The sequence below is a fragment of the Centruroides vittatus genome, unplaced genomic scaffold, assembly GCF_030686945.1.
Source record: "Centruroides vittatus isolate TY-2023 unplaced genomic scaffold, ASM3068694v2 scaffold_324, whole genome shotgun sequence".
Lineage (NCBI taxonomy): Eukaryota > Metazoa > Arthropoda > Arachnida > Scorpiones > Buthidae > Centruroides > Centruroides vittatus.
In genome coordinates this window covers 2,624,431-2,637,325 of record NW_027122701.1, presented here as the reverse complement: position 1 = coordinate 2,637,325, position 12,895 = coordinate 2,624,431, and the positions used below count along the sequence as shown (strand labels likewise).

General features: G+C 30.1%; 1 protein-coding gene across 3 annotated transcripts in view; it reads right to left on the bottom strand.

Moving 5' to 3' along the window:
* The window catches only part of LOC136988190 (potassium voltage-gated channel subfamily KQT member 1-like), an 84,889-nt gene that overhangs the window by 25,061 nt on the left and 46,933 nt on the right, over positions 1-12,895 (bottom strand). The window contains exon 1 of one of the 3 annotated variants that reach the window (XM_067286021.1): positions 72-609. The exons of 1 other annotated variant lie outside the window; for it this stretch is intronic. In XM_067286021.1, coding sequence (XP_067142122.1) covers positions 72-373 — 302 coding nt within the window. In that variant the 5' untranslated portion in view covers positions 374-609. Of the gene's footprint in view, positions 1-71; positions 610-12,895 lie in introns of those variants that run through there. One more of the 3 variants, XM_067286022.1, reaches the window with a different exon arrangement.

Sequence of the window (12,895 nt, the reverse complement as noted above, 5' to 3'; positions counted from 1 at the left end):
GTAAAGCGCGCTATGTCAAATTTAATGAATGGAGATTATATTAAAAAAAAAAAAAGGAAAAGAAAACTCACACCATGATATGATAAAAGACAGTTCTCCAGCCTCGTGGTCTTTCCAAAAAGTTATATATTCTCAATTGAAATTTTCTATATCTAGGGTCGCGTGGCCTGTGTCTGCACGTGATGGGTCGACCCAAAAGACTCATTCGCGGCTGATGAAATCTTTGTTTGCCATCTTCTAGTTCGTGTAATTCCACCGAAACGTTCAATTCTCCACAATTGCTACTACTGCTACCATCCCATTTTTTGTTTAATTCGGGGCTGGCCGACTGTCGACCGAGCAGCGTGTACAGCCATTTGCCTGGCGATGACATCTTGTTCTAAATACTCCCTATCACCTTTGGGAAATGTTCCAAAACCCACCGTCATAGTTCACATGCACGCTCTCTCTCTATCATCTGGTTTCCTCTTCTACTGGCTGCTGACGTCACCCGTTTCTCTCCACCAATTGCTTTCGATCCAGACGGAGCACAATGCTCAGGTTCGCATCAAAATTTACTTGGCAATTAGAATTTTCACTTGACTTTTTAAATATTCAATTATGAAAAAGAATTCTTCCAATCGGCGATTTCTTTAATTATATCTTTAATTTTATAATTAAGCTTGTTTTTATTAAATTTGCATGATTTAAAGCTTATAATAAGCTGATTCTTTAAATTCAATCAAGGATTGGAAGAGTATTTTCTCGAATTTTTCTATCCACTTATTTCGTTTAAATGTCTCTCTTCTCGTATTCTATTTACGTTTATTCCTTAAATTTAAATGTTGTGTTGCTTAAAACGATGATATCATCTTTTAAAATTAGATAAGATTGCGTGAGATGAAAGAGGAGGTTATGGAAACAGCAAGTTTCTGAAAGATTTTCTTTCTCAGATTGCTAGATGTTCGTCTTTCCCGCAATACAAAAATCGATGGCACAAAGTTGGAAATGTGCTTCAACAGATTATAAACTTTTTCAACTGTTTCTTTAAAATTATAAAAGCTTTTATAAAGTAAAATGCAACTATTCGGTTAGGAAACTTAAATAAAATTATACGAAGGTGGCCTCCAGTGGCAGAGTGCATAAAAACCACTCAACACTGATAGTCGCGAGTTCGCTCCTGACCACTTGCAATTTTCCGGGTTTTCTTAACGTGTCTAGCATCTAAATAGGGACCGGTTTCCCATAGAAAGTCCCTCCGGAAGGCATCCCCTTGGTAGATTGCCCTCGTGTTGCGTTGCCTTATTCCATCAATCCAATTCAATCCTCTAATAAAGAATGTCATCAAAATGTTTGCGAAACGACAGTATGGATGAATAGGTTAAGGCAACACAACACATAGACGATCTGACAAGTGGGATCCAGTGTTCAATGGTTTTATCTATTTGGCCACTGATGGACCGAAACGACATTATCCAGAAGAATGATGATGCTCATTAGAAAATTCATAGCATTATTATAATATTAAAGTGCATTTGTTAGTACAGACTGTCAAATGCTCTCGAGCCACGGATTATTCTCAAGCTAAGCTGTAAACATTGAATTGCAATATCACAAATTCCGATAAACGAATGTGAGATTCAACTTCTTGGTAAACTAAACACGTACTGAACAATTTAGAGGAAAATTTGAAGAAAAATTTCAAAATTATATTCGAATTTTTCTTGTATTTTTGTATAAAAATACATAAAGAATAGAAAGCCGAGGAACTAAAAGTGCAGATTCGAACAAAAAGTCTATAGGTTATTTGTGTTTAAAATATGCCCTTTTGTAACCGAAGAAAAAGCATTTTTATGCTACTATATGAAATTCTTTCAGCATCAATGACATTCAAGAGTTTCACTTTGTATGAAGTAAGAGTTGAAACTAGTAGATGTTGACAATGCATTTCTTAAAGTCGGATCGAGTCCGTTTTCGATAGAAACTTTAAATTTTTCAATAGAATTTGCCATTATTCCATACATCAAAAGTGACACGTAAGAATTTCGATATTATTTTCTAAACACATTTTTCATACATTATCGTATAAGCAAATATATTGTTAACATACGCCATGTTTGTGCACACGTTCTTCGACTGGAAATTTGTCAAATCAGCAATTTGTTTCATCATTTCTTCATTAGAAAAAACAAACGAAAATAAAATATTCTTAAATTTTAGGAAAATTTTAATCATTCTGAAGCGATTTTTTAATGTATTAAGTGGCTGAAACTAGCTAAACATTTGAAAAAAATTAGATTATTATGCTCTGTTTTCAGTAGCAATATTCTCACCTTTATCTCTGAAAAATAAATTTATTATTATTAAAATTACTAAACAAATTTCTATCTTCATTAATTTTATAAATAGAAAAATTCCACATTTAATACAGTCAAACCTTCAATAACGGCCACCTCCGAATTACGGCCATGTTTCTGTCGAGTGGTCGTCGTTCAGAGGTTTGACTAAATAATACTGTAATTTGTCAATAATTTAATTGTTAAGTATAAGTTTTCAGGATTTAATTTGTTTTACTACGATAATTTTTAACAAGTACTGTACAGTTATTTACATTAGCCATGAGTAAGAGCGTGTAAAATATTACAAGGACGTGACCGGAAACAATAAATCCTGATGAATTATCTAAAAATATTAAATCTATATGAAAATGTAAATTAATATAAAAGATTTTAAAGGTTAAATGTTTAATAATTTAATTAATTTCTAAAAATGGGTAAACGAACACGAATTGTACTGTACATCAGTGAATTTCCACTATTTTCTCATTTAAAATGTTAGATTTTTAGATATTTGTGCAGAGTTGTAAAACACGTAAAATTAGAATAAATATCATTTTTTATTTTCTTAAAAATATTTTCTCTTCTATAACAAAAAATGAACGAAGTTTTATATGTATAAAGTATCAAAGTATCAAGGGAAACAAAGATTATGTAAAGTATTCTCTCCTCCCCGAGTACACGTTCGAGAAATATGCTGCAAGAAAATGAAATTTGTTTCTGATTTATTCTCAGCTAATGAGAGAAAATTCAGTAAAATTGCTCGGGGTGAAGTCAATACCCCCCTTTTTTTATTTTAACATAAGCGCGTGTCTCGAGGAAATTTTCATTTTTCTTCCCTTCTTTTAACTGAGATAGTGAATAATAAAACAATTAAAGATAACAATTTCTTCTCGTGTATTTCTAAATCTGGAATGCGGATTTAAATTTAAAACATAAGATTTGCATCTTTTAAAACGAAATAAAATTAATTCAATTAGTTTTAATAGAAGAAACACATTTCGCTTCCTGTTTGAAACCGATCTTTTGTTGTAATATAAATGTGGCTGCATTGGCAACACTCCCCGGGGAAGGTGTATATACAGTACAGTGAAGAAAATCAGTTAGAGAAGCCATGTACTATGTTAAGTGCAAGCTATTTGGAAGGTGAAACTCTAACATTAATAAAGGAAATTCACTCCAGTTAAATTGCCAAAAAAATATTTGTGCTTTTAACTTTCAAGTCTTGTTTAGTTTGGGAAGAAAATTAATCCGGGTGAGGATTAATTAATAAAAAAAAATATTCAGTAATTCAACAACGTTGATCGGATCGGATTGATGAGATAAGGCAATGACAACACGTACCAAAGGGGGTGCCTCCCGGGGGACTTTCTATGGTACACTGGTCCCTATTTTAGGTGTTAGACACGTGAAGAAAATCCGATAAACTCCACGAAGCCTACGTTCGGTGGTTTTATCCACTGATGAACGTTGAAAACTATATATAAACTAACTCTTCGTGAAATTCTATATTTATAAACCGAGATTTCATTAAGTCGAAAACAAAATTTAAAAATTTAAAGGAAAAAGAACAGGTTGGTAGAAGGAAAATAAACTGAAACAAATCGGTATGACGTAACAATGACGTATTGTGTGTTTCATCTAGAAAAGTGACGTTATATCCCCGCATCCGAATGACGAGACAGGAACCAGCCGAACTAAAAATAGAAAAAATATTGTTAACGTTCGATATGGTAGAAGTCATGTCGATGCGAGTTTCCTTTACGACTTTCTTCTTTTTTTCTGTTGAAAAGATATTTCTATAAAGTAAATAATTTAAAATGTCTAGAGAAAAATTTATATGTATTTTTCTTTTAAAATTTAAATTAAGACATATTTATTATTTTGCCTTCGGGTCAATAGCGAAAATCAAACTAGAAAAATTCATTTTAAACTTTTTCTTTGTTAAACATTTCTCATATAAAGCGATTAAATTTGAAATTCGAGGCGTAAATCACAGCGAGTTAAACAAGTTTCAATTGTGTTAAAAGATTAAAAATTTCTAAGAAATTTTCTATTTTTAATGTTCAAGTCGTAAATATTTTCTTCTTCGGAGAATAAATATATTTTGTTTGATTTTTTTTTAAATTTATAAATGAAAAATGATACATTTTTCATTTTTTTTTTAAATTTCATTCGTGAGAAACTTTATTTTAATGAAATTAATCTGAGAAATTATCAATGCAACAATGCATTTTATTTTTTTTAATGCTGATATTTTACAATAAAATTTTTTCTTTTTTTGTCTGGATATTTTAATTAATTATTTTTTCAACATTTTCCTAAAATTCCTCTTTGCTACTTTTGATACGACTAATTGCATTTTACTTTTTGATTTTTTCGGCTCGTAATCACAGATTTTACCCGAACTTATCGTTAAAAACTTAAATTTTTTAAACTATTAAATCGATTTTTTTTTTTGTTCTTACAATCTCTCTACTGCAGCTACAGTACAACAATCGAACCTTCAATAACGGCCACCTCTAAACAGCGGCCAGTTTTTACTAAAACAAAGTTAAAACTCGATATAGCGCCTCCAAAACTTGCATTAAATCGAATGTGGCGCCAAACCGAAGTATAGTACCTCAAAAAAAATGAGGTGTATTCATAAGTTCGATAACAATGATCTTTGAATCAAATATTTATTAGTTCATAAAGGCTAAAGCATTCTATTTTTATGATTTAAGAGGAAAATCCGATCGTAAATGTTTATTGACGCTCTATAAGGGTGCACTATATAGGGTGGCACTATATCGAGGTTTCTCTTCTGTCGCTTAATACATAAAATTGCGAAATAGGTTTTAGAAGAATTTCTCGCGTATAATTTTTTTTTTAAACAAGTATTTTTGTATTTATTATTTTTAAAGAAATTATAAGGATTTTTAGTTACTTAATACATTTCCTAGATTTAAAAATCGTTATAAAAATCATTAATTTTCATTAAGAAAATTAGAATAACTTTATATAAAAAAATTTAAAGATAATCTGCTTTTTTCGTTATACGTATTATTTTAAAAAGATTATTTAATTTATAAAAAAATAATAAATGCTTTATATATAATTAAAGAGTTTTTAAAAAATGCAGGATAAAATTTAGTAAAGCGGATAAGAAAAATGACATAAGAGGATAAAAAGTAGCCAATAGGAAAATGCTGACGTTAACAAAAGAAATAGTGAAGTCACAGATTTGAAAAAGCGGAAAATTGAGCATTTATCAGTGAAAATGTCAACAATACCGTGCAGTTTTGTTTATAATTTCTAATGCTATTTACATAATTCGAGGTCAAAAATAACTTTTAAATAATAATCGGAATATTTTTAAAATGTCAAATAAAATATTCCTTTCTTCTATTGTTTTAATTAATTTATATACTGTATATAAGTTGACTCACGGCATCATTCATAAGAACATTTGATGACTGCCCCCAGAACAATAGTTCCAGTTAAAAAAAATCAACAGATAATCATATAAAAAGTACTACAAAAACAATAACTGTAATAAATACAAACGCAAAAACTAAAAGAAAAATTACTCTGAAATAGCGTAAATTACTGTCGAACCTCCATTTCTTACAAGAACTTTGTACAAAATAAACCTGCAAACAACGGCCATTTTTTTCAAGAAGTATGTAAGTTTATTATTTATATGTGCAATTATATATATATAACGCTAAATACACAAAAATTTCAATTATATAAAGTACAGTACATAATGTATTATTCTTTCAAACTTTAGCTATATGCAGCTAGATTTTTGTTTACATTATAAAAAGATACTTTAAAAACAACTCAGAAATATTTATATGTATTACAAAACCGTTTAAAGAAGACAAAATTCAGATATTTCTAATATATTTTTGTGATATATCCATGAGTTTTTGATGTATGTACATTTTTTCTTTTATTTTTTTTTATTGAAAATTCGGAACAAGCTTACATCTATCTTCAACTCTACTCACTTGTCAAAAGTGGATACAGTCGAGTGGACCCCCGACTGAATCACTGCAAGTATTCAAACACGAATGGTCAAGACATGTATCTATTGAAAGATAGTAAAAAAACAGCTTCTTTATTTATTGTATTCGGGTAAAGCAACGACGTTCCATTTATTAGATTGGTAACGTTATTGATAGAAATTGTTTCATTGTCTGTTCGCTATTTAAACTGGACTAACGAATATCCTTCTATACAAAAGACGAATATTTTGTTTTATTCCTCATCTACTGACATTGTTTTTGTCGTTCCATAAATCTCACAAGCCGTTAACGAGCTTTAAGTTACTTCAGATCCATTATTGAATTAAATTTGTATAAATGTTAGCAATTAATTTGACTTTAACCATAGATCTTACCGAGTTTTATTATGCAAAAAAACCAAAACTTTTCTTAGAAACTGTACAGTCAAACACACAAATATTTAATTATAAAAATAGAAAAATAATAACAGATTCCGAACATAGAAAGAATAACAATTATCTTAGAAGGAGAAGTATCGTATTTACATGCTCAGCTGTCGTTTTAGAAGCAGGAACCCCGAAAAAATTCTAAATTTAGATAGACTTTTGCGTGTTTTGTATATGTATTAAGCAGATTTTTAGTAGCTAAGTTCGGCTTGGTTTTCTGCCTTTAACAACAAAACCACTTACATAAATGACTTTTCATGGTAATACCCAATTTTGAATGCTTCAGATATACTCTAATCTTGTTTTTTTTTCATACAAAACAATATAATCGTTAATTTTTCATCAGATGTTATATAACCATGCATGGATTTAGGGGCTGCATCCCCTTTCTGGGGTTTTTCCCGAATAAAAGCGGATACCTCAGGTAGTAAGAAATTTTTTAAGGCATATTGTTTCCTTTCTAAAACCCTCAAAAGATATTTCTGGGTTGTATTTAGTATATAACATTTTCAACAATAAGATTTTGGATATTATAACCGTCTCTGCCACCCTTTTAGCTAATTGAATAATCGAATATCATCACAAAACAGAGGGGAAGAACTTAAAATATTTATTTAGAATTGTAGTAATTATGTCATAGATAAATTTTGTTTGTTGCCAAGCTCTATTGGAAAAATAATTATTTTAATTTTGAAATCTGTAATGGGAAGGAATCATTATTTTTCGTCGGATTATCGTAGAGTTGTTAAATAGAGTTTAACGACATTCATTCATCAACATAAATACGCAAGATGTTGGCAGTTTAATCTCTTGTACGCTTATTTCACTCGGAAATTGCTAAATTATTTTAAAAAGTTATAATTAATAAGATTCTAATACAACAAATAAGGAAACTGTAGATTGACAACGCAAATCATTCGGTATCTAAAGTCAAACTTGGATGTAGTTCCATGGAAGTATATGGGCTCTAACAGCAATTCTAGTGTCACGTCAATGTTCGTGACAGATTCGAGGAGTGTCCTTGTGTCAAATAATTGCTTTAGTCTAAAACTCAATAAGCACTACCAATCCCTTAGAAATACTCGATTCAGCATATAAATGAAGGAAAGATTCCTTTACAGATTCTTAGGAAAATTTATATAAATTACATTCAGGGCCGTAGAAAGATTATTATGGAGCCCCTTTTTTGGAACAAACGAAATCCGTTTGACAGCAAAAGTAACATTAATTAATTGCATCGGCAGTCTATATAAGGGCTAATATGGCTTGTGCACAGGGCCCTAACCTTTAGAGGTCCCTAAGACACAACGTGTTGTTGTTAAATGTGCGACAGAACATGGAAATATAAAACAATAACAGTGTAGAAATTTATTGTTAAAACTAAAAAAATAATTAATGTTGCCACTGGCCAGTACATAAATTACTTATTCCTATTTAACGCTTTACTTAATTAACTTTTACTTAAATTTGTAACAATTAATAACGGTTAATAAACTGTTGCTTTATGTATAAAATATATATATTATTTAAAAATTATAAGGAAGCGAAAATAACCTCAAGCCCAAGACTCAAAAGTTTATACACTCGATGTATAGGAGTAGAAAACATTAAAAATCCCCAAGGATTTTCTGGACCGAGGAAAATCCCCAGCTCTTCCTTACTCAACGGTCCTGATTTCATTGTACTCAAACACTGGCAAAATATACCATTCAGTCGAGGCGAATTATTTTTGTATGAATACATTCAGTATTTGTTTAGAATAATAAATTAAATTAAAGGTAACTAATTAGCTAATATGTATTTAAAAAATATATTTCTCATAAAAATATTCGAATAATTAACAAAAATGGCAGCGTAAATATAATTATGGAAAGATAATTAGCGTGTATTAATTTTCACTCATCAAACAATTAGTAAAGAACTTGTCGTTTTATCGACTTTATTCTCGATAAAAATCGCACCAACGTATAAAAAATGTAAAAGATAATTGAAAGATATACAACGAAACAAAAAAAGGTTTTAGAAAGTTGACTGTTGATCGTAAAATTCAGTCGCGCTGCCAGTAGTTGCTTCGAATTATCTACAGAAAAAAATATCAGTCGTTTTATCTGCGACTGTTGATTTATCTGTTATTGTCAGCAGAGTTTGTAAGTCCTAAATAGGTTTTTGTGCAACATATATTATCTTGGAGTCACTTTTCTTTTGTCATTTTAACTGCTTAACTTTATGATAAATGTATTACATAATGCTATATATCCAGTAGTTTTCCTCAGTAGTAGCGGGTTCGCGCCCTATGAGGGGTTTTTTGGGTTTTCTTCACTTGTCTAACGCTTAAATAGAAACCAGTTTCCTACAGAAAATCCCCCTTAGCAGATTACTCGTGTGTTGTATCGCTCTATTTCATCAAACCAAACCTTTCTGAGTAAAGGGCAATCGATTTAAAATTAATAATTATAGTAAATGGAGGAAAAGATTTATCTATATTTATAAAATACTCATAAGAGTCATAACTGAAAGCAATAACATTTTAGAAAATTGTCGTATAACCTAACACATTGCTATTTTTCCCATTAAAATGAAAATTATGTGCTTGTTATTCTTGCACAAAATAAATTCCCTTAAGGTAAAAGTTCATGCCATTCAACGTCCTCTCTTCTTTCCTCATATCATTTGTGATAGACATCAACCGATATTAAATTTCTCATCATGCTGTGATGATGATGTTATAACTTAACAGTTTATAACAGTCTACGGTCAACAATAAGTTAAAAAAATAATAAAAAATAAATACCTTGTGGCAAAATTAACTTGTATAAAGGACCAAATATAAGTTTTATATCTTCTATCATTATGATACTATTCACAATAAAGGGCACTTACGTAAGAGTTATGATTCTATGAATAATAAAAGATAAGCTGAAAAGTCTTCGATTGTTCTTGATTATTTATCAATTAAGGAAGTAATACTTAAGAAATTAATGATAAAAGAGAAATAAACAATTTCTTGTTTGACGAAAAATATAACGTTTCTTTGTAATCCACAAGAGAATGAATACAAAAACGAATGTTATTTCACCTAAGGGTGTTTTCCTTGGGAAATTTTTTCTTAGTTTCTGACATGAAACCTAAAAAGGAATCCAGATGTAATTCTCAGAATAAGTCTCCAAGTTAAAACATTAAATCCTCAAAAAAAAGAAGAAAAATCAGGAAACAGATGATAGTCCCCAAGATCCTTTCATAATGTTGTAATTATAATTAAAAATATCCTTTATAAACAGTAACTCAGTCTATAATTTTCTGTAGAATCGATATAAATTTTAATAAGGAAGCTTCTGAAATATTAATGCAGGGTCAAAATTAGAGAGAATTTGATAAAGTAGATTAAACTCGATAATCAGATCGATACAAATGAAATCAACGAAACAAACTTTAAATTAAAAAACATAAAAATTCGTTTAATATAGGATATCAGATGAAATATCGATCAGCCACTACGCAGTGGCAGTATTCTGAATCCCCAATGGATCCTATTCAATTCATTCGGTAATTCTCTATTATTCAATGCATAAAAAATGGTCAAAATTATTATGGAAATAATAATAATAATAAATGGCAAAAGAAGATTTTATCATGGTTACAGGAATTTCCTCTTCTTCGTTATTTTCATAGAGAAGCGCAAGCCAAGAATAGAAAATTAAGAAACTTGTTAACTCTGCAGGAAAAGATTACCATTCTCATTGGCCTTCTTTGATAAACAGATGATTAGAATTTTAAACAAAGACTTAAAGAGATTAATACATTCAAAATTCACTAAATAGAATATTCGAAAAGGAGATTTTGAGAACAATTAGGTCAAACCACAGATGAGAATATTTTGATTGAAAATATAATACTCCAGTTTCCTGAACCTTTCAACTCAACTCCATTAAAAGATTATTTATCTATTTTAAGAATGTTGGCTTATCTTTAATCTTCTCTCAAACTTATAAAAATTGCCTTTTTATTTGTAAGATGGAGTGAACAAAAGAATTTTACATATTGAATTATTCAGGGAGCGAGAGAGATTGAAGAACTTTGTAAGAATTGTCAAAAATGCAGAATAATTTATTTGGTTTCATGTTTATTTTAAACGAAGTTATATAACATAAGTGTGTCGTTTCTTACTTTATAGGGGGTGGTTTTTTAGAATTCTGTTTCTAAAACGATATTGAGAAAATGTAGCTATTCACTTAAGATTCCTGTATGCAGTTTAACATTGTTTTAATGACTTGTAGCCACCAGTCGTGGGTTCGCATCTCACCAAAGGTGAATTTTCCAGGTTTTCTTCACGTGTCTAACATCTAAACAGGGACCGGTTTCCCATAGAAAGCCTTCCTGGGTGGCACCCCCTTGGCAGATCGCCCATGTGTTGCGTTGTCTTTTACCATCAATTCAATCCAATTTAACGACTTGTAAGCATAAACTTTTGCGCTTACAAGTAAAGTTATACAAAGATAAAAACATTAATTACGTAATATCACTAGTAACTTGCTTGCAATTTATTTTAGAAGAAAGCTTAGTTTGTTTTGCCACTTTTATTGTTAACAATTAATGGAATACACAATGAAAGCTATTCGTAGAATGAATTATTTAACACTGAATAGAAAGTAAATAGACGAATGAAAGATAATTCCAGGTCGTGTTTCTCTCTTATCTTTAGTCACCCAAGTGTCACGGTAATTAGTCACCTTAGAAAATTAAACAAAGTCGAGTTGTAATCCTTTCGTTCGATTGAAGACTTCCAAATAAATCCAGAATATTTTAATTGGTTGCTGCTAAAAATATGATATCCTCAGCAGGTTTTTGTTTAGTTTATATACGTGAAGGGGTGGAGAAAAATCGATTTTTCTCCACCCTCTTTCACCTCCAGGAATATGAGAATCTATGGGTAATAAAAGGGGAGGTTACGTTTCAAAAATTGGAGAAAATATAGCTATAATATGGATAAACTACGTAAAACAAGAGCGATCTTGACAGGAAGCTGGAGCCCCCCGAGCTAAAACCAATCGTTTTGTAATTCAAAATGAAAATTGAAGAAAGATGAAATGCCACTTTCAATCTTGCCACAATTTGTCGGAGAATATTCAAAATTTCGTAATAAAGATATTTTAACGCGGATTTGGTTCTTATATTTGTCCGTGTTTCTCTTCGGATGTTTTAAATGTTTTATCATCTTTTATTACATAAACTTGATTTCGTATAAGAAAATTTTGATACAGTAGAAAAAATTAGAATTAAATAAAGAATCGGAAATGATACTGTCGACTGTGACTTCATTTTACATCCAGTGATGTCACAACTCGTGACCGCGCGACCGTGTTTATGATACCGAACATGTCATTGCACCATCATAAATATTGGAAAGAACGTATCGATGAATACCAATTTATATCTTGCAAACCTTTTAATATTTATGTTATAAATTTGTTACTGTTACGAGAATGTTATTACTCTTATATTAAACTGAAATTACATAGCTTCATTTTATACCAGGCCTTGAAGAGCTTGTATGGGGAACGGGGAGAGAGCGGGCCCCTTTTGCCTGTTAGCGGGCCCTTTTAGCTAGTTGTTTTTATCAAATGTAATACTTAGACTGTTTTATTATCAATAAAAAAAGCAGTCTTAAATATTTTATTTTTGTTAGTAAAAATAGCATTAATTTTATAAGAGTAGATCTACTCCCACCCCTAATTTTTCTCGGTAGGCCTACCTGGGGAAAAATCCCCCAACTCACTCCTCTCGAAGGCCATCTTTATACCTATTCTTTACATTTAACTTAAACAGAAGCCAAATGCAAGAATAATTCACATAAATTTAAGATTTCATGAATATTGTTGCTAATCATTTAAGTTAAAGCTTTAAAAATATACAAAAATAATTCTATTTATATTAATGTTTTATCTGTTTTAATATGAATTTTACTAAATTATGATTCATTTAATCATGAAATTAACTGTGTTATTATATTATTGATCTTTTAAAATCGTTATTTAGCATATAGTTTAAATTTATATTGTATAAACGTAGTCATAGGCATATTCAGAATGCAGCAGTGGAAGAATATATTTTCCTCTAAACAGAAATAAAAAATAAATAAAAT